This window comes from Patiria miniata, unplaced genomic scaffold (genome assembly GCF_015706575.1).
Source record: "Patiria miniata isolate m_02_andy unplaced genomic scaffold, ASM1570657v1 HiC_scaffold_9, whole genome shotgun sequence".
Taxonomy (NCBI): domain Eukaryota; kingdom Metazoa; phylum Echinodermata; class Asteroidea; order Valvatida; family Asterinidae; genus Patiria; species Patiria miniata.
The window spans coordinates 22,713,420-22,735,707 of NW_024037076.1; the positions used below are offsets into that span (position 1 = coordinate 22,713,420).

General features: G+C 36.7%; 2 protein-coding genes across 2 annotated transcripts; both read right to left on the reverse strand.

Annotated features, from left to right (window-relative positions):
- Positions 1-1,767: 1,767 nt before the first annotated feature.
- On the reverse strand, positions 1,768-9,925 carry LOC119719923 (sideroflexin-1-like). Its single transcript, XM_038189400.1, has 9 exons — positions 9,821-9,925; positions 8,142-8,332; positions 7,172-7,339; positions 6,598-6,696; positions 6,097-6,172; positions 4,862-5,075; positions 4,597-4,696; positions 4,186-4,233; positions 1,768-3,480 (listed from the first exon to the last, which is right to left on the reverse strand). Exons 2-9 carry the CDS (start codon positions 8,303-8,305, stop codon positions 3,384-3,386), a joined length of 966 nt encoding a protein of 321 aa, XP_038045328.1. The 5' UTR covers positions 8,306-8,332; positions 9,821-9,925; the 3' UTR covers positions 1,768-3,383.
- Positions 9,926-12,385: 2,460 nt separating this feature from the next.
- On the reverse strand, positions 12,386-22,282 carry LOC119719924 (galactocerebrosidase-like). The gene is made up of 15 exons (XM_038189401.1): positions 22,090-22,282; positions 19,881-19,949; positions 19,494-19,646; positions 19,019-19,183; positions 18,500-18,666; positions 17,013-17,130; positions 16,546-16,708; positions 16,052-16,185; positions 15,583-15,672; positions 15,183-15,272; positions 14,704-14,845; positions 14,237-14,411; positions 13,590-13,747; positions 12,972-13,048; positions 12,386-12,602 (listed from the first exon to the last, which is right to left on the reverse strand). Exons 1-15 carry the CDS (start codon positions 22,234-22,236, stop codon positions 12,450-12,452), a joined length of 2,001 nt encoding a protein of 666 aa, XP_038045329.1. The 5' UTR covers positions 22,237-22,282; the 3' UTR covers positions 12,386-12,449.
- Positions 22,283-22,288: the final 6 nt, after the last annotated feature.

Consider the following 22,288-nt stretch of genomic DNA (forward strand, 5'->3'; position numbering starts at 1 on the left):
TAAGGTTAACCCCTTGCAATTTTTGATGAAAAATGCCGTTTTTGATGAAAAATGTAAGGTTAACCCCTTGCAATTTTTGATGAAAAATGTCGAAAAATGTAAGGCTAACCCCTTGCAATTTTTGATGAAAAATGCCATTTTTGATGAAAAATGTAAGATTAACCCCTTGTTATTTTTGATCAAAAATGTAAGGTTAACCCCTTGCAATTTTTGATGAAAAATGCCATTTTTGATGAAAAATGTAAGGTTAACCCCTTGCAATTTTTGATGAAAAATGTCGAAAAATGTAAGGCTAACCCCTTGCAATTTTTGATGAAAAATGCCATTTTTGATGAAAAATGTAAGGCTAACCCCTTGCAATTTTTGATGAAAAAAGCCATTTTTGATGAAAAATGTAAGGTTAACCCCTTGTTATTTTCGATGAAAAATGCCGTTTTTGATGAAAAATGTAAGGTTAACCCCTTGCAATTTTTGATGAAAAATGCCATTTTTGATGAAAAATGTAAGGTTAACCCCTTGTTATTTTTGATGAAAAATGCCATTTTTGATGAAAAATGTAAGGTTAACCCCTTGTTATTTTTGATGAAAAATGCCGTTTTTGATGCAAAATGTAAAGTTTACCCCTTGCAATTTTTGATGAAAAATGTAAGGTTAACCCCTTGCAATTTTTGATGAAAAATGCCATTTTTGATGAAAAATGTAAGGTTAACCGCTTGCAATTTTTGATGAAAAATGTCGAAAAATGTAAGGCTAACCCCTTGTTATTTTTGATGAAAAATGCCGTTTTTGATGCAAAATGTAAAGTTTACCCCTTGCAATTTTTGATGAAAAATGCCATTTTTGATGAAAAATGTAAGGTTAACCCCTTGCAATTTTTGATGAAAAATGCCATTTTTGATGAAAAATGTAAGGTTAACCCCTTGCAATTTTTGATGAAAAATGTAAGGTTAACCCCTTGCAATTTTCGATGAAAAATGCCATTTTTGATGAAAAATGTAAGGCTAACCCCTTGCAATTTTTGATGAAAAATGCCATTTTTGATGAAAAATGTAAGGTAAACCCCTTGTTATTTTCGATGAAAAATGCCATTTTTGATGAAAAATGTAAGGTTAACCGCTTGCAATTTTTGATGAAAAATGTCGAAAAATGTAAGGCTAACCCCTTGCAATTTTTGATGAAAAATGCCATTTTTGATGCAAAATGTAAGGTTAACCCCTTGTTATTTTTGATGAAAAATGCCATTTTTGATGAAAAATGTAAGGTTAACCCCTTGCAATTTTTGATGAAAAATGTAAGGTTAACCCCTTGCAATTTTTGATGAAAAATGCCGGTTTTTTTCATGAAAATTGCCGTTTTTGATGCAAAATGTAAGGTTAACCCCTTGTTATTTTCGATGAAAAATGCCATTTTTGATGCAAAATGTAAGGTTAACCCCTTGTTATTTTCGATGAAAAATGCCATTTTTAATGCAAAATGTAAGGTTAACCCCTTGCAATTTTGGATGAAAAAATGCTGTGTTTGATGAAAAATGTAAGGCTAACCCCTTGCAAATTTTGATGAAAAATGCCGTTTTTTTTCCATGAAAATTGCCGTTTTTGATGCAAAATGTAAGGTTAACCCCTTGCAATTTTTGATGAAAAATTTCAAAGGGACATTAACCTTGCATTTTTCATAAAATAACAAGGGTTTACGTACCATTTGACTTCATTTTGTCAACATTTTAACCCCACACGCCACTAAAGTAAATGAGATGTTTAAATCCTCAACTATACTTACAAATTTTAATTTTTTCATATAACAGGTTACAGCAACTCTGCAAAGTTTCATTCATCAATTACTATTTTCTTTTGTGCGTTCTCTCACATGGCTGTACACTACCAGCTTATGTCACATATAGGTATACACAACAGGTATACACAACAGGTATACACATGAATAAATATAAAATTACCACCTCGTGAGTTTTTTTTTCAAATTGTATAACCATTTGTGGGGTGTACAAATGTAATACTGCTTGCAAAAATTCAAAATTAAAATCCTGTCGTCTTTTTTTTGTTTTGCATAAATTGAATTCAAAATAGTCACAAAATACTAAAAATAAAAACAAACTTCCTCAAAGATTTTGAAAAACTTATCCACAAAGTTACCTTCAATATCACAAACACTATGTAAAACACCAAGTCTCTAAATATTCTGAACATCAACTGATAGTTTGACGTAACACAATATTGAAGACATTGAAGAAGACATGAGTACGGCAGCAACTCAGAATTCAAAATTCCACTGGAAATACTGCTTGATTAGATTGATTAGAAAACACTGTTTTCAACTGAACAGAGCCAGGGAAATGTTACTCCTTTTTTGCTGGATTTGTTAGAGAATCTGACCTGATTACGAATGAACTGTATTCTGCCCCAAAACATCAGGAAAATTCCAGGTTTTGACATGCTGCATTTAAAGCAAATCCGTATGGAGTTGAACACCTTAATCACAAATCTATGATTACTCAAGTATATCGTTTACACAAGTAGTCTGAACCTTCATTTGCATGGTTAACTCAATCTTAACCAGTCTGTAAACCACTGCAATACAACATATGAACACAGAGTTATTTTACCACAAAGAGAAACTCATTATACAAGGGCTGATCTTTAGAGTTGCTACTAAATGAATATCGGACTCAACTGTTAGCCCTGCCTATTGCTGTACTGCCCGAAACCACTCCAGCACTCTATGGTTTTATTGATCCTTTAGTGAGTAAACAAAATGCACGGCAATATAGTACAAAGTGCTAATGGATTTCAAAGTCAAAGGGAAAAGCTAGTGCAGAGAATCCTAATGTTTGTATTATGCCGAGTGCATATTTCTCAACACACAAGTGAAGGCATCGTACTATTAATGCACCGAAAAATAAGAATGTGAAGATGACTGATATGTGAAGCACTTCTGTGTCAATACTTGAGTGCATTCCTCTCACAAAAACATTTGCAAAAGATAAATAAATTTGGGCACACTGGGACGGAAATGGTTGCACACACAATGAAGTCACAGCAAAGAAACCGTTTAGCACATTTCATGTTTACTTTAACCTATGAACTTTACTCAGGATATAAAATGTATGAAAGTCTCACACAGGCATTTGTATTAACGGCTATGCAATGCAAAGCATCTGTGTCCTAAACAAAGCCGCAGCCACTAAATACGCGATTCAGAAACAGATTCAGCAAGTCGTACAATTTTACATATATTTTTCTTTTAAAAAAGTTAAAGGAAGAGGTGAAAATGCATTCACAAATAAACAATACAGTACCTTGAAAGAAGAGTACATGTACTCCATGGCCCTCATAGGAATAATACAAATGGTGTTACTTCTATGTCCGACATCACAAACCCTTATTGAAGTAGACCCTATCAATACCTCCGCCCCTTTCTTTGATGGTTGCTTGGAGTTCTGGTTCTAACCGGCTGGATCCAATGGAGCTGTATCATACAAACAATCAAAAGAGGAATATGGCATCAATTAAAAAGTCACACAATGAGTTATTAACAGGGTAGTTAACAATCAGTACAGCCTTTGTACCAAGCAGCCCCTTCAACGAAATGCACACAAAGAATGTCTTGGGAATATTGCATTGCAAAATGGCATGACTAACAAATCTGCAACACACTGGCGCATGCTCTTTGACAGAAACAAAAAAGCTGTTCTGAAAAACGTTAGTCACATACACGTACACATGCAATTGATGGCACTAGGCGTTGACCACAGGTCGATCACACGGTTCGGTAGAATCAAGGCCACGTTCAAATTGATCTATTGATCAGGCCCAGTTTCTTTGCTGCACAATTTTTTTACAGGCTTGCTTGCAAGCTGTATGATACATGCGTGGCTTCAAAAGCTGCAGTGGGCCAAAAGTGCAGAAACCAGGCATGCTCGTGTCACACACGCATGTGCACACTCAAATCTGCTCGGGAAATCCCAAGCAGAAATGTCAAGTTCCCAAGACGTTCTCTGCGGCCTGTTGGCATGTGTGTAAAGGGCCCTCGCTTCAATAAATCCCTGCATAGTCCAAAACCCTGTGAGCGCTAATACATCGCGCCTCTAAGGACGTTATGGATTTAAGACTAACCAACTATGAGTAAATCAACTCAGTGCATGGAGGAATGGAGATCTCAAACATCACTCACCTTTTCTGAGGGAAGAGAGCACAGCACATGGGTGTTGCAAAAACCAGTCTGAAGAGGTAACATCAAAGAATTACAATTAGCTTTAACATTTATTTAAAAACGTTCAATATTCACACCCAAAAAGCGTCCTTCCCTTGTACCATACCTTGTAATGACTCCCTACAATGGAAACTGTACAATTATTTCGATTTTAATTTTACCAAGAAAACAAGGCAAGATGTAAATGGCAAGAACCATAAAGTACAATGTGTTGGATGGCAACAGGTTCTAATAACATTGCAGTGATTTAAGTATATAGATTAAGAAGTTGTAGTTGTACCCAAGTGTTTAAAAGCTGATTTTCAATCACCTTGTATGCTCCTGGTACTTATAGACAACCACATTGCTCAACCAAGCTTGATCAATACTCACGTCAGACCAACTAGAAGGACTTGTATGGGTGCATTCATGACTGGGTATCGCTTCAAGAAAGAACCTTGCTCCATTTTATGGATGATAATTGGTGGTAAACCTACAACAAACATAAAACAGCAAAAAATAATCTTGGTGAATGATGATTGACGTTCTAAACTCTCCTTTAGCGAAAGCATTGGACAAAGCAAAGATTTACAAAATAAAGAAACCAACATACATACAATGGGAGTAATGGAACATAGACTTGCATCAGTCTACTTACTCATGCCAGGTAAAGCCATGCATATCCTGGAGAAGACAACTTGTGTAATTGCTTTACGCGCTGCAATCTTGGAATCTCCAATCCTGTTACCGTCTTTGTCAAATACTGGGATGCCGTTCTGTAATTCCTGTTTCCTCATCATTGGGATGTTGATGCAGTTGGCTGCTGCGACGGCAACGAAAGGAACAAACCGACCAACAATCGCTGGAGCTTTCTGGAGAATTTAAAGAAGGGAATCAATAGTTAGATTAATCAATTGATCAAGTAAACTGGCTAAACTGCCATAGTTGTAGTCAAGTTAACTTAAGTCAGGCCACAACTGACAACGGATGAAAAAAGACAAAGGATTGACTTTGTCGAAATGGTTTCAATATATTAGCTTATGACTTTTGAAGACACAGTGCCATCCATTAAATCGTCACCGACACCAGGAAGTAACACTCCACGTGTTAAACCATATTTTTTTATTTTCAGTTTTTCACATTTTTAAACATTATTCATCAAGGCCTACCATTACACAAAGTTTCAAAGCTTCAAGAGCTTTACTTTAATAATTACGCTTATTATCCATGGCAACATTTGCGCAAAAGTGACAATTTTCGTTTTCACGAAGTAACACTCAAGTTCCATTTACCATTGTAATGCATGGCGCGCACTCTGCTCAAATGCGAGAAAAATCGTTTTCATGAAGTAACACTCTCCTTGTATGAGCGCACGCACTCTGACCTGAAGTAGCACTCTCCTAGTGTTGCTACTTCGTGAAAACAAACTTTACAGTTTTGCAGCTTTTTCGGTTCCACGAACTAGCACTAACCTTTTTTCTCTTATTTCTTGTTGATTTATTATAGAAACGGGCAAAAAACAGCAAATTTAATCAATTCAATACATCAAGTGTCCACAACGAGAAACCCCACTGAAAATACTCTGACGTTTTGACACAAAGTGTTGTTTTAGAAGGCGTTCAACTTAAGATGCCGTTTTCTCCGATTGCTAGTTTTTACTGGCATGTACATGGGTGTTACTTCGTGGTGTCGCTGACGAAATGTTTGACATTTACAAACACTAAGACTCATCTTTCTGTTAATGGTATTTGATGAGAATTGTGAATTAAATACATGGAGTATGGAATGCAAAAGCAACAAGCTTAAAATTATTATCAATAATTTTTTTAACGAAGCTATTTCTTGAATGATTTGAGGTAAAGGAGGGAGTCATCTGACAAACGATAGGCTTACCTTAACTACACTGTTTAAACCTACAGCTGTTGTGACTGCACCAGTGGTTGCTAGTGTGTATGATAGACCAAGTTGGCTAAAACATGAACATGAAAAACAACATTTAATGTGTTGCTTGTGAAACAAAAATAACAGGTATGGACAGGTTTAGTTCAATAGAATTTGATGGACCCTGATGGGATTAAGGAGGATAAAAAGGTGGCACCAAGTTTTAAAAAATTGGAGTGATATGGTATTGATTGAAATGAAGAACAATGATGTTGGAAATGTTATGACAGGGCTGGTGGCTTTGTGTGATCATTAAATATTCAAATCGATTTGAAAAATAAAAATATCTGAATTGAATACTAAAGTTGTCTAATATTATAAGGTAGACAAATATGAGCTTAAATTTAATCGTGAGACAATTTAATTAACAAATATCTGTGAAGGGAAGATTGCTTTCTGGAGTAAAGATCAACATGTATGTCGGATTGAAGCCATTTATTGACACATACATACCTGTTTGATATCGGTGAGTCACCACTTCTGTTGGTGTAATTAACGACTGCATTGAAGGATTGATTGAACCACTGCCAAAATAAGACTGCTGGTGTGGTTCTGAAAAAAAAAAAACCATAATAAATAACAAAAATGTACCACATAGAAAAAAAATTTACAGGCAAGGCAAGAACCTAACATGAATATACTTACTTTTCTTCATAATACGAAAAACAACAATGTATTAATGTAAACATTATTTTAAAGTGTGCAAACATTCTTGTCGTTCTTTGTTTTGTGTGTAAAAGTAATAATATTAAGGCTGGACTTCAGAAAAATAACTATGAAGTAAAATATTACAGGGAAATAAAAGCATAAATTTTGTTTTAATGAGAAGGAGCAGTTCATATGTTTGTCTTTTTTATATCTTTTTGTATTTACTTTCTACCTTGTTCCAAGTTTAACTGTAATTATTTTGATGAATAGTTTTTGATAATATGTAACTTGAATGAAGGAACAATGTCTTATAGTTACATGTATTAGGTACAACATAATTTGATTGATTTGTTCTTGAAGAAAGAAAGATCAATCTAACCTGTAGAATGTCAGCATGCATCCAGTAATGGTCATATTCATAGGAACCTGTGCTGACATCCTGCCTATTAACATCATCTTCTCCTTCGTGTCTGGATGAAACGCTGAGTCATAGCGATACTTAGCTTGCCATAGTTGGGCTTCCGTAGCATTCGGCAATTGACCGCGTCTTAACCATGGAAAAAGAATTGATGATGAAGATGTTTATATGAGAACACACCACATTTCACATATTGCCTTGTATGCCTTTTTTGCTGTCACTGAATTTCACATTAATAAATCCTTTCCATATCTTTTCACATAAAATGTACTTTAAATACAAGCTGTTATGACATAATTAAGTGTCTCTTAATAATGAAAGGTTTGCGGAAACACCATGTGCGAATAATTTCTCAACTAAGAGAATGGTCCTGAAAAGAACCTGAGGTAGGTGTCTCTTGAGTTCAGTAATCTTCCTTCTTTCCTTGCATACGGATCACGCCATACAGCAACATTCAATAGTGTTCTGCTTGTCTGCTAGTCAGTCTTTTTCTTGCATCATCTGTCATCAAAGTTTTACTTATTTTGTATTTCATCTATATTCTCATTCTTTACTAGCCCCACAAATGTGGCTGAAGTACTGGACTTCCTCCGTACTAGTAAGCCACACAACCTTGATACACTATGTCACTGATGCAATTTGGCAAAGTTGACGTATGCTTATTGGAAAGCACGGGTATCATGACCCTTGACCTCAACCAGATTACAGGAATATGGATGCTACGGTTTTTTTCTGCCCGAAAGCCGTCCGACTTTTGACCAATATTACAGGATAACTAGACCTCTGAATATACAGAATTCAAAGTTTTTTTAACTTGGGTGATTTTCAAGTGACGGCCATATCCACATACATAGTAAATCATGGTTGTGCGGTTTACTAGTACAGAGGAAGTCTACTTAAGCCACATTTATAGGGCTCATTCTTTACTTACTTGTAAGCTTCAACGGTGTTCTTTGCCTCGTCAAGTTCAAGATTTGTCAGAAATACATTCAGAGGATTTGTGACAGTAAAGAAATGTTTGGCTCGTCCAAGGTACGTGGACTGGTCCCACTTTGGTTCATTTAGGTTCAGCTTAAGTGCAGTGGCGTCTGTCATTTTTAGTTGTCAGCCTCGCTGGTATGGCTTTGGAAAGTAAACAAAACATAACAAGTGAACTTAAGGTATGATTGCCCATAGAATGTAGTGCAGTGTGTTCATGCACACTGCAGTCTGAATAACTTTACTGGTGTCTTCTCTTCTTCATGAAAAAACCTTTAATGGTTTACAATATGATAAAAATAAATCATAACTTGCAAAAAAGGAAATACATAACTTGGAAAAGAAATACATAACTTGGCATGGAAATATACAACTTGGCAAAGAACCAATTTGCTTGTCTATTCAGTTTGCCAATTGTGATTAACATGAATTGAGGAAGTTCATTCAAGGGTACCACAATGTATGAATCATTCTTGTGAATGCCACAGACCTTATTGTGCATATCAGTTGAGCAATTAGGAAAGAAAACAAGTCAGGCAAGGACATTGCATTTTATCTATTAAAAATATTGTTCAAGATAAGCTAAACTTGGTATGGACTAGACCCGCTTACCATGGCATCAGAACTCCTTTTTTTCGAATTGTTTTATTCGGTCTGTCGTCTTAGCGCCCCAGTTAGTGGGTCTAGGTATGGATTTGGTTGCTAAAGTCAAATTATGTGTACCAGGCGCGGACCCAGAGGGGAGTTTTAGGGGTCGGAAAAAAAACCTGCTCTGACACACACACACACAGAACTTTTTTCTACAGCACTTTCAATTGGTCTTTCTGGTCTTACAGTTCTGGAAGTGGGGTTTGTGCACAGGGTGACAAGTGATGGCCAGATATGGGAATCATTCCGGTACTTAAGTAAAATTGGCCTAATTTATTTATGGGGCTAATCTTCCCGTATATAAGATCTTTGCCGGAAAGAATTCCATATACGTACGCCACTTGACACCCTGTGTACAAACCCTATGATACTGGTCTGAAAAATTCTAAATGTTTTCCAACTAAAAAGTAAATGCTTCAAATTATTTTCCCTGCTAAATTTCACTATTTAGGACATGTTAATTGTTATCCCTCTCTGATGATGAAGGAATCATTGCAGGAAAAAACTAGTGGCGTCCATATATGGAATTTTTCCTAAAGTAAAAGAAACACTTTGGAAAGATTCCCATATCTGGTCATCACTTGTCACCCTGTGCACAAACCTTATGAGACTGGTTGGAAAATGTTTGTGTTTTCTCAGTAAATATTTCAATATTTCCCAGCTAAATTTGATTTTTTTTAAGGGCATATTATCATTTTCTGATGGCTAATAGATCACTGAAGGGAAAATTGGTGATGGCCAGATATGGGAATCTTTCCAACACTTTTAACAACTTATTTTTGACTCACGAGTCTGAATCAATAACATCAACAAATATCACAACTGGTCAACGACATGCACAACGTGAAAATCAAAGGTTCGTCATATTTTCCCCCCATATTTATGATTAAAGCCTATATTTATTCAGCATAAATCCTTCCGTTATTGTACACAAGTGTATACTTTGTTCTCTCAGTGACTTGATCAATGTCAGTGTTTACTTACCAATTTTCCGAAAAGAAATCAATTTTTTTCAAGCCAGACGTTTCGTTCGCCGGTCGAGAGCAAATACCGAACGCCCTCAACGACTCGACTACTACGTACGCGACGAGTGCCGATTGGTCAGGTTGGGAGGTGTGGCACTTAATATTCATACAAGTATCTGTCACAAGTTTTGATATTGATCACGAAACACGAACTTTAGTTAGTACAGAAAATATGCAAATCCTAAATGAGGATATGAGAAGGGCAAAGACATAAATTATATAATAAAAAAACCATCCCACTTTAACAGTTACCGTATATTGTGACTAGTTGATTTTCCACTGTGGAAATTGAAGGGAAAAACAGTAAATGTCAAACCTCAATGGAACAGGTTCAAAATTCGACCTAAGCAGAGTTTCGAGTTAAGCAGGCCGGGTTGTATATCATTGTTATACTACTGAAGGGAATAGATTCTTTGTTCGTCTTAACAGTTGTTTTGAGTTATCAGAGTTTGACTTATCAAGATTCCACTGTAGTATAGCTTAAAGAAGTAATTCAATCTGAGGATCAGGTCATTTAGTTGCCCATTTTACATTCAGGCATCACTTTGGATCCAACTTGATGTTCAGCTATAAACAACCAGCTTTTGTCTGAAGTAGTATTTTAATGAAAGTTTCTCCCTCCAACAAAACTCTCACTGTTTGCCAATGTTATAATGGTTTGATAGCATTCGTCATGGAATAATTCAATCAAAGAAATATAGTCATACAAGTAGGAATAAGAAATAATACAAAGAAAAGGCTCAGTTTATTTCACGATTGAGTAAAAAGTAGAAAAAATATAACTTCCAAAAATGAAAGAACACTTGATTAAGCAACCCAAGAACACTTCCAGCATTCTTTAACCCTAACTCTCTAGGAGGTGTGCAAAATAATATTAAAATTGGAGGATTCAGGACTGTTACGGCTATCTACTATAATAGAAAGTAAGCTCACAATTAAAACTTGCAGTTTATCAAACACATAAATTCAAACTCAAATATTCAGTTCTGTATTAATCTACAGAATGATAAGAGTATTACTACCCATTACACTAGAAATCTACAGAAAAATGGGTATTACTATTACTACCCTTCAGACAAAAACTCTTTGTTTTAAATATAGTCTCATCCCTTACATCAGTCTTTCAAATTCTCAGTAACTCTGGCCAAATCAACTCTTATAGTATTATTATTAGTTTATTACTACCCATCACACTAGAAATCTACAGAAAAATGGTTATTACTAGTACTACCCTTCGTACAAAAACTCTTTGTTTTAAAAATAGTCTCATCCCTTACATCAGTCTTTCAAATTCTCAGTAACTCTGGCCAAATCAACCCGTATAGTATTATTATTAAGGGAATAAATGTGTGCTCCGGAGGTTTTTATCACTCGTTTAATACCGCTTAGAGTCTGGGTGCTGATAATTACCCGAGCCGGAGGCGAGGGTAATTATCAGCACCCAGACTCTAAGCGGTATTAAACGAGTGATAAATACCGACTGAGCACATATTTATTCCCATTCATAAATACCTTATCCGTAGAAAAATTTCAAATAATTCGTTCAAAAAATCCCGATTTTGTTCAACAAGTTCACTTTATGCTTTTTGAAACATCCCTCTAGCAAAATAATGGAGTGTTCAGCTGGCGAGTAAGATGTAAACAACCCTTTTATGGAGATTGACGCGCGCGTAACATGTTCTGCGTGATGTCACGCAGAACGCACCTGGGGCGTTGCGTTTTGAATTTAGAACTATAAAATTCTGACTCGCTTGTAGTGTTGCGCATGCCTACGTGAGGATTGTGAACGTTCAACCAATGAAACGGTAAGAGGCACTGGATTTTTAGGAGTCCACATTTTATTGTGACACTGGAAAAGTGTTTAAGACCAGCTAGCCATGTCTTTATCATCCGTTTAATACCAGCCACGTGACGGGCTCTCGACCAATAGGAATACCTAAACTGTCTGAGGTATTTATGAATAGTATATTACTACCCATCACACTAGAAATCTACAGAAAAATGGGTATTACTAGTACTACCCTTCGTACAAAAACTCTGTTTTAAAAATAGTCTCATCCCTTACATCAGTCTTTCAAATTCTCAGTAACCCTGGCCAAATCAACCTGTATAGTATTATTATTAGTATATTACTACCCATCACACTAGAAATCTACAGAAAAATGGGTATTACTAGTACTACCCTTCGTACAAAAACTCTGTTTTAAAAATAGTCTCATCCCTTACATCAGTCTTTCAAATTCTCAGTAACCCTGGCCAAATCAACCCGTATAGTTTTCTTATTTTATTGCCGAACAGAAGAGACCAGATGTTCTTTTGCATTTTTGCTGTCATGTTTACCATTTATATTTAAATTTCAACTTCACTGTTGGCATTAATATTATGTATATAATATCGTCCACTTTAAAATGTATTACTTTTGTTAATAAAAATGATAATTTTTATATTTGTAACCATGTGCAATCTATAGCCGCAAGGATTGGATATTGGACACTATAAACCAGAATAATGATGTGGTGTATTGAAGTTACAGGTCAGTTATAACTGATCATGTTACACATGTAAGTACCTGGCACTGAGCTATCAATCTAAGATGCTGAAATTATGTCAAAATTATCAAACTGCGCTGATGCATAGTTAGGCATTCCCATGGCAACGAATCCATGACTGGGGATTGTCTTAGGATCTAGTGATGCAGTGAACACCGTCTTGCCTTGGACGAATCCTGTAGCTTTGCTGTCCTAGAGGCAACACAGAGAAAATAAAAATGAAAACAGTGACCATCTGTGTTCAATACAAATTCGTTTACCTCGTGCTCAAAACTGCAGTTTCAAATGTATTGTAATACTAAATCTTTTAAAACTGGAATATTGTAATTTTTTAATATTTTAATGACAACTGATCCGAGGTTCATGTCAATAAAACAAATAACAAATATTTTAATTATTATTTCATAACTTGGCCAATTCAAAATCGTTAATAATAACTATCAAAATATTACAATCAAACTCATCCAAATTTGAACCAATAATATACAACCATCTAATCAACACACACATAAAGCCGTTGCTAAACTGGGACATCCTGACCAACCAACGACAATTTCTTACCTGAATCAGAAGCCGCATGTTGAACCACATGTCACTCTTGACATCAACTTGACCGGAATTCAGCAGGAATCGGTGATCTGAATTGAAAAATATACATTAAATTGGTCACTTAATAACAATAATAAAGTGTTTTACAGTTATTACCCCTGAGACCAGTTTTCTACAGCAGCTCTAGACCAGCGCACTCTGGTCTCTACCTTCACAGATACCCATTTATACTCCTTGATGGAGAGAGGCAATTGTAGAAAAGTCTTGCCCAAGAACACAAGCACCATGCTCCCCATCAGGGTTTGACTCATGTACCACGGCACATGAGTCAAAACTGTAACCACTGACCACAGCGCTACAGCTTTGCCTTGACAGTAGATCATTGATAAGCCAGGTGCTTTTCTCAGCTGACTGAATTTGACTAGTCACTGTGCTTGCTAAAATTGTAATCAGACTGTTGGTGACTAGCCTGTGTATAAAGGCATGGTAGGGTAACAAGATTGATATTTTTGACTGTCTGTGACTGTTCAGACAGCAGGAGGGTTTAATCAATTACTTAATGATTACAAAGGTAAATAGTTAATACCCAAAATAGCTGAAAGGCTCTGTGATATATAACAATAAACTTACGTATGTCCGAGTAAACAGCAAATGTCCCATTGGAGTAAACAATAAAGAACAGTCCTGTTGCCACGACAACCTTACAGCCACCATCGTTGATACGTTGAGCAAGAAATGCACCGGTATTATCTCCAAGCTTGACATCAACAGAAACGTCGGCATTCTGCCTACAATGAATATAAACAGCAAGGTAGTTCTTACATTACAGTGTAACATATAGGGAGAATAAATAACAAATCATTATAAATAGAATAACCAAATATACCAAATGCCTACACAAGTACCATATTGGCAAACCAAACCTGTATGGATCGGCAAAAAATAGGCTAAAATGTTATGATGTGTCAGTCAGATGAACACTATAAAACCTCTTAGAGTTCCCTGAAATCTAATCCCCCTTAAATCCTGCCTCCTCTTATGATAACATGTCTTATATAAGTTGATAATAAGCAGGACAAGTTCTTCTCAGAACTAATATCTTCTAAGCAGTAGTTATTAACACATGGTGTTACCGCAAAACCGAAACGATGTCTTATATTCCTCCCATCTGCAATCTGGTCTAGCTGTACCGATTCTTGATCATAAAACACAAACTAAGGACAAAGAAAAAACAGACAGGCATACCAACTACAGACGATAAGATCAAATCCATTTACCAGGAGTAGTTGCCAATGACAGAGATAGGAGACTCAGCCGCTGGACACCAATGGACTGGTGACTCAAGGACAACCTGTTCCATCACCAATTTATGAGTCGGGTCACCAGACTCTCGAATCTCCCAAACACCGGCCTGGTCAGCAAAGTTACTAGCTTCACTGAATTCTGGGTAATCTGGAAAACAACAAATGAACTGAATGGTAAAGGTCTATCATATAAAACTTAACTGACTATTGTTGACAATTTGCTGCTGATAACTTGAAAGCAAAAATATGAAAAGAAGAAAATGAACTGCTATTTAGAGAAAAAACATACAGAAAGAGAGAAATGCAGCTACAAAGGCACAGCACACAGAATTTAACTGCTTCAACCTAAATACTACTACAGATTCGAAGCCTTATCAAGAAGTGAACTTTGTTAGGAGTTAGGTTAGGCTGCATAGATGATATAATTGAAAACAACTCACTGTCAAAGTTATCTGAGTAAGGTACAGGGAAGGGGGCAGATGGCGGGGGTGTAGGGTAGTTCCCCTTATAACCCCTCTCAGTGGTTGTCAGGGTGTAGACCTCATCAGGATTCAGACTTAAGGTGAAACTGCCATTCACAACCTTAAAAAATTAAGCAAGAGGCAAAATATTCAAATCCAGCATTAAAAAAAAACAGAGAAAATCAACATGTTTAACCAACTAGGCTTGACAAGTCAAGCAAGTCCTAAATTTAGGACATTTGATATACTCTGTGACTCAGTCGGGGAGCCAGACAGTCAGTCAGTCAGTCAGAGGACAATTGGCCCACCCTTCAGGTCCAGCCAAAAAACAGTAGTTTCAAACCAACAAATTTGTTTTTGCCAAGCAATATCAAAAATCTCATGCAGAAAAAAATGATTTTAAGTCTCAACCTTACATCAGATATTTTAGACAAATATTTCAGACATCAATAGCTTACCTTAATTGGATTCTTCTTGACAAATATTGTTGATGACTGGCCATTGAACGTAAGCTTGGAATACCACACATTGAGACTGCTAACTTTGGCCTGAAAAGGTAGAAGAAAATAAGAATACAGAATGCAGACCCAATTTTGCATTGGATCAGAAATACAATTTTTGAGAAATAAATAAAAACTGTTGCAAACTTCTGACGTATTAGATCAAACTGAAATGTAAAATTATAAAATTTAGGGAGCATAATGTTTAGATTGTAGACAGATCTTTCTTTTTCAAAGTTCCTGTCACGATAAAAACATCAGGACCTCCAACTTGATTGTTTGTAGATAATGTGTCATCACAAATGTTAACTGAATTCATATTTTGCTATTGTTCTAATAAGGACAACATTTTACTCACAAAACTGCCTTGGAGAGTAAACTTGGCTGTCTGGGCTGCCACACTGTAAGGTGGTAAGTAGGGCCAGGTACACTTTGAGTGATCATAGCTCTGCAAAGAATACAAGTTGTGAATAAAATTGTATTGTTTATTACAAGTTTTTTTCTTGCTTGGAACTGTTTCCTTGATTCTTTTTACACTTCAAAAATGACATATCTTTAATATCTTTTAATATGAAGAGGGTCCGAAAACAGAATATTATTACACAATTTTTCTACAAACCAAAATTAAAATGAAACTTCAAATTAACTTCAGCATCCTGTCTTTCTGCATTTTTAATATGAAGGAAAGTGAACTGTGACCTTTCACATGAAAGCAGTTTAGCAAACAATCTTTCTACAACAGGTCTTTCACACTTGAATAAAATTCAAAATAGTTTCTGTTTTATTCTGTGACAGTTGAATAGATTAATTCTTTAGTGTGTACATACCATAGTCTCTATAATTATGGTCAAATTAACACCGTCTGTCATGGATACAAAGCTTCCTCCTTTGTCAAGACGCTGCACTCCAGACTTGTGCTTCAAATACATCCATCCCGGATCAGTAAACTGAGTGGTATGAGCTGAACAAAAATATACAGTCAATCAGACAATTACGTGTAGCTGATTCAGAATCTGTGTCTAGGGCTACAGATGTTCACGGTAGTGTGTCAATCTTTGCCATGATGAAGTCTACATGGTGAAGTTAGCAATACGAGTAAGTTTGAGGGAGAACTACGTATGTCTGGGGGTTTGCATGGTTCTGTTAAGATCCAGGAAACTCAACATGTTGTACAGAAAGAACACTCAATAAATAACTAATTCCTAATGTGGTCTTACAACTTAGGTTATTGATACCAGCTTTATAACTGATCAGCCTTCATAAGTCCATCATGTTAACGGCAAACTCTCTAGACGTCTTACGGAGCGCCCTCATTACATACCCGATATCCAGATTGTATCAGTGACCTCAAAGTGCGAACTCCATGGCTCGTTGGCTGTCATAAGTCCGGCACGTGCATATTTCAAAGCGTCGTAGTAAGATGCGATCAGGTTCCAGGAGATTGTAGAAGTCATCATTCCATTCACGTAGTTCTGGTTCAAGGTCTGCAGATTGCAAGTCAGGAATTCCAATCAATTTGCAATGAGCGATACAGGTGCAGTGCCAACAAATTTTCCTTTCAACCAGTTCTTCTGAGAGCTACACAAACTCACAAAAGAGATTTCTTTCACATGGTGCAACAACAAACTTCCTCTAATGACACAAATTATATCAACAATCAATTTTTTTGTGGTTTATTGAACCAACAATGATAGTGTGCTTGCTTGTATACAATAATATAACTTTAAAAAAACCTACACATATTCATTAAAAAAAAATAAAAGACAAAAACCCACCACTTTCACTTACCCTGGCCCAACATCCTGCCCCAACTTCATTATTGTGCGTGTTGTAATCTTCCGATGCCCAGATGGTCTTGCCAGTTTCCAACGTGTAGTTGGTGACATGAGTTCCGGGGTAATGCAACCTGTATGAAGTTTTACATTTGTTTTCATTACAATTATGCAATTTAGAGTGCATCAACAAATTATGGTGCATAATTTTGAAAATGTCAGTTCATGATGGCCTCATAATCTTTAGTTTAGATGTAATTTATTAGCTATTTGATCATTGTCCTCCACAATAGAAAGTTCTAATCTTTGAAAATATGCATGTCTAAACACAGATGGTGCTTAATACATGGTGCAGTGACATTTCAAAATCTTTACCGGTATTGATAATGTTTAAGTGCTTCAAGCAAACAACTTTGTAAACACAATCATAACACGTTAATTACAACCTGAGTTTAGCAAGTTTAGAGTAACAGGAGTGATTAGTCCATTGACTATTGAAGTTAGAGTGTCATGATTACAGCAGAATGGTAGGTGCGTGGGTTTTAAGGAAACACAGGAGATCAAAGGAGTATGAGTAGAAAATATGAAAGAAAATAATAAATGAACCTCAGCCACCGAACAGTTGCAGTCCAATTGATTGATGAAATAGGGAATACATGTGTTTGAATCATACCCAATAATAGCCACATCTTTGGCAATATCTGGGTCGTTGTGTATCGCGATACTGATGAATTCAAGATTGTCAGCTGCTACAATTAGCATCTCAGAAAGACCTTTCTAATCCAGTGTTTTTCGGAGGACTTTCGTGTATTCAACATCAAAGGGTCGTTCATTCCATATCAGATAATAAAAGAAGGAAAGTCACCCAGAAGCTATCCAAAATAAGCTTTTTGTTTGCCATGAAGGTGTGGCACATCCAAAAACATATGACAAAGTTTGAAACAAGCCAAAATACAGCTTCTCTCACTAGAACCACATATTGGGCATGTTTTCAAAGCAAGGAGGTCCAAAGATTGACAGTGCTCTCAGTCATTTTCCCTAATGACTGCAATAAAGGGTCATCACATCAAATTGGCACCAGACAATTTGTAGCAAAATCAAGTTGGCTGCAAGTTAGTTAAATTAACTGTTAGCAAATATGAGTTGCATTTCACTAACAGAACAAAGACTGTCTAATGTTCTGAACCCATGCATTCTGAGATTATGCAATAGAAAAGTAGTTGTGTATCATATCTCCTGACGACTAGTGTAGAGTATACCGTCCGAAATGTTGACTTTCCCCCAGGTTTTTTTTCAGAACCTAACAAACTCACAAAAGAGATTTGTCAAGTGGCGCAAACGCAAATCTTTATGCCATTGCTATCTTCACCATGCAAACGTTCAAAGTTTATCATGAGCACTGTATTCTTAATGAAATGCACTCAGTTGTTTATGTCTGCAAAACAAGAAAAATGAAATATCACCAAAGCAAGGAAGAGGAAAAGATCAACTCAAGCCTCCTACCCTATAATCTGAACAGCTGCAGCCAATGCTTTATCCATCAAGATATCACGACTGATTGCTAATTTTCCATCAGCAGCAACCACTGCTATATGGCTGAGGCCAGCTTTGTTTAGAGAGGATCTCAAGGTCTTGATGTATGTAGAGTTATATGGCCTTTCATTCCAAATCTAGAATTGGGAATATTGAGTTCTTCAATAAATATGGACCAATTTGTACTCTTGACTTTAAGCATCAAGTCACATACGAGTTGATAAACAAATTGAAAAACGACAACAAATTGGTGAAAATCAAAACTCAGGCAAGCAGCAGCAACATTACCCTAAGTAATCCGATATAAGAAGCATATTGTGCTTCCATTCATTCCAATTCTATCATTGGAAGAAAATAAATTCTTGAGAATCAAAACTTTTAAAAATGTTGGAAAAAAATTAATAAATACACAATTTGAACTCATTTCATTCCACACTATATCTTGGCTCTTCATTTTTGTGGAAAAGTTGTAAAATTGATTTTACTTACCCCAATATAATCAATGGTTAAATTGTGGTGAGTTTTTGCTCCTTGTATCCATTTGATGATGTAGTCAACAGTGACATCGATATTGACATAGGGACTTTGTTGGCCATTCCCAATCCAGCCGGGGAAAGCCCAAGGAAGGCCATACAGCTTGATGCTTGGATTGCGCTGCAGAAAGATGCAACATGAAACAGTAGTGGCTAAAAAAAAACAACCAAAAGGGGAGGGGCCAGGGAAGAGACTGGGGGGGGGGGGGGGGAGGGGCGGACACCACTCCCTGCTAGAGCCAAATGAACCCCAGCCACCCCCTCCCCCTTTGGCCTGATTCGTTCCCCACCCCCCTTTCCCTGCACTTACAAAACAGATTCAGATGGTGTACATTTTGAACATCAATCAAAAACCTCATAGGTGCTATATACAGCTGCCCCCCCCCCAAAAAAAATGTGTAAGAACACCCCAAAACAAGTCTCTCTTTTACCTTTTTAGCCTCCTTCATCAGCCACCATTCATATCCTCTCTGATAATTCTCATCGTTAGCTGAATGCATATGCGATGACTCAGTTCCGTCAGTGCTTTGTGAGTCTCCACCAATCTCAACCTTTAAGATGTGAAGTGATGCTCCAAAATTTGGCTGTTAACGGGCAAAATCAGAACTACATCAATTAGTTTTTTTTTTTTATTAAACTTCATTTCGTGCAATTTTCTTCTCCACAAAACAATTGATTGACAATTATGTCTGGGAAACACAGTTTTGTGGTTAAGTTTTTCATATCAATTGTGCAGCCAAAACAGTTATAAATCAGTTACAGTGTATAGCAAATAAACTGTTATTCCTTGGAAAAGGTCAAATTTCAGAGCCGTTTACCTTGAAGAGATAATCCAGGATCTGATCCAGATACGGCTCAGGATAATTCACCAATAACCTGGACGTAGCCTGGACAAAAACAAGTTCATCTTCAAAATTAGTGGATGTTAAGGCTTGAAATGACAATTTATGGTAGGGTACCAATAGGTACTACTTTACTTACAATCCAGATGAAAAGGGAAATTTCCAGTTAACTTCCGAGAGCTCACTGCTCATGGAAATGTTAAACTTCCAACTCATTTGAAAGACACATTGGGTCGTACCCAGTGTTTGTTAATGGTCCCGAGTGTGATTCTGTTATTGTTAACTTAAGTTTTGACTAAAACAGTCGTCAGGTGTGCGCTTCAGCACCAGTTGACGAGGTTCTGTGTGTTTTCTTGTGGGTCTCTTGTGACCACACTGTCACACCTAGGTTATGTGAATTCCTGATGAGCTTGTTAAGCTGGAGTTACTCAAGCTAGTTTTGAAGGTGAAATCTGATGTTTTTGTTGGCAATGATGGGTTTTTGGGTCAACGGTAGCTTGAGTAACTCCAGCTTTAATCCTTATCTTATGCGATAAGCATTAGAGCTGGAGTTACTCAAGCTAGGTCAACAGCAGAATTGTGTCACGTGATGGCAGCACCATTGCTTGGATCCTACTATCGCCAGACCACGTCCGAATGTTATTAAATAGGCGACAAGTTGGGTCCCAGTTACTCGGACTGTATGGGCTGGGGTCATTAAATGATTTATCATGAGAATGTAATGACTGTTGAACCTGACTGTTTATCAATATCTAGCATTATTACACCATTTTTAATTTGTTTGCAAATATGGTTGAATTATACATGTACATTAAATTGAAGCTCTGGACGGGAGGAAGACAATGGCGCAAAAATAAATGCCATAGGTGCTTCCTTTCAGGAGTTATGCCCTCCCAAAGACACCATACTCGTGACTCTTCTGGTCGTCATTTGTGTCAACGTGATTGTTTTCTTAGAAATGAGCATAGGCCCTACTGTTTATTTTAAGTTCCCATTTAGTCAAACTTGACATCAAATTAAAGCTCTTGATGTGAGAAAGACAATAGTGCAAACGATATTGCCGTAAGTACTTTCCATCAGGAATTATGCCCTCCTGAAGACACCATACTCCATGAATTCGTCTGGTTGTCATTTCAGTCAACATGATATTTTAGCTTCAAATATAGTCAAACTTAAAATCATATTAAAGCTCTGGTGTAAACGATATTGCCATAGGTGCTTTTGTTAAGGAGTTATGCCCTCCCGAACACACCGTACTCCTGTAACTCTTCTGGGCATCATTTAAGTCAACATGACTGTTTACTTAGAAATGAGCACACTGGGTTTTTTTAAGTTCAAATTAAGTCAATGTTTACATTAAATTAAGATAGTGGATATTTTGCCGGAGGTAATGACGGCAAACTAACGTTTACTAAAGGTTTGCCGGCGGCAATCCATATCAACAGAGGGCGCTGTACTCTTTAAGATAGGGCTGAATTATAAGATGTATTAAATTCTCACCAAAAGTTGTGTAGCACGTTTAGTGTAGTGGTTAAGCAAAGGCTCTAGTAAGCGGGATGACTCAGGTTCAATTCCGACCGCAGCACATTTTTAAGGTTTTTTTTCTCATCCCCAAATAAATAAGAATATTCTTCTTTTATTATTTTAACATGTCTCAAACATTTTTTTGCAGAGTATTACATTTTCTTTTTCAGATTTGTGGCTCTGGAGGATTTTTTTTAAAAGGGAAATAAAGTCCGAAATTATAAAATGGTCTGAATCCCATCTTGTGAATACGAGGTTACAACGATAATTTTGGCATGGAGCCAGACTAAAATTTGTCACCGGAAAATGTTTAAGTACAAAAAAACAGTAACTGCGCATGTTCAGTGCATATCCGGCAAACTAACGTTTACTAAAGGTTTGCCGTCTCTGGCAAAATATACACTGCCTTAAATTAAACCTCTTGATGTGCAAAATACACTAGTAGTACTAGTATAAAAAAATCTCAAATTTATTTCCATTCTCTGTTATTAAACCGCTCTAATCCACCCCACTTCCACACCCCAGTATCAGTTTCACCCCATAGGCCCATCCCACCGGTACCCCAACACAACCCACGAGTTAAACACAATATCAAGTTTACTGGTTTGGTTAGGTTATCATGGTTATGGGGCTAGGAAATCTGCAAATTTTAAGCACTTACTCCTCCACCACTGAGTCCGCCAATTCCATCAAACCGCCTTCCAAGCCCTGGTACATCACTTATCACGTATTGAGAGGCTACAGAATAGCTACCAATCAACTGCAACACGAATAAAATGTGAAAAACCTCTGCGATAAAATACGACATTGTCGGCTCCTCTCGATCTCAATGTTTAATGATCTGGTGCCCTAAAATTGTT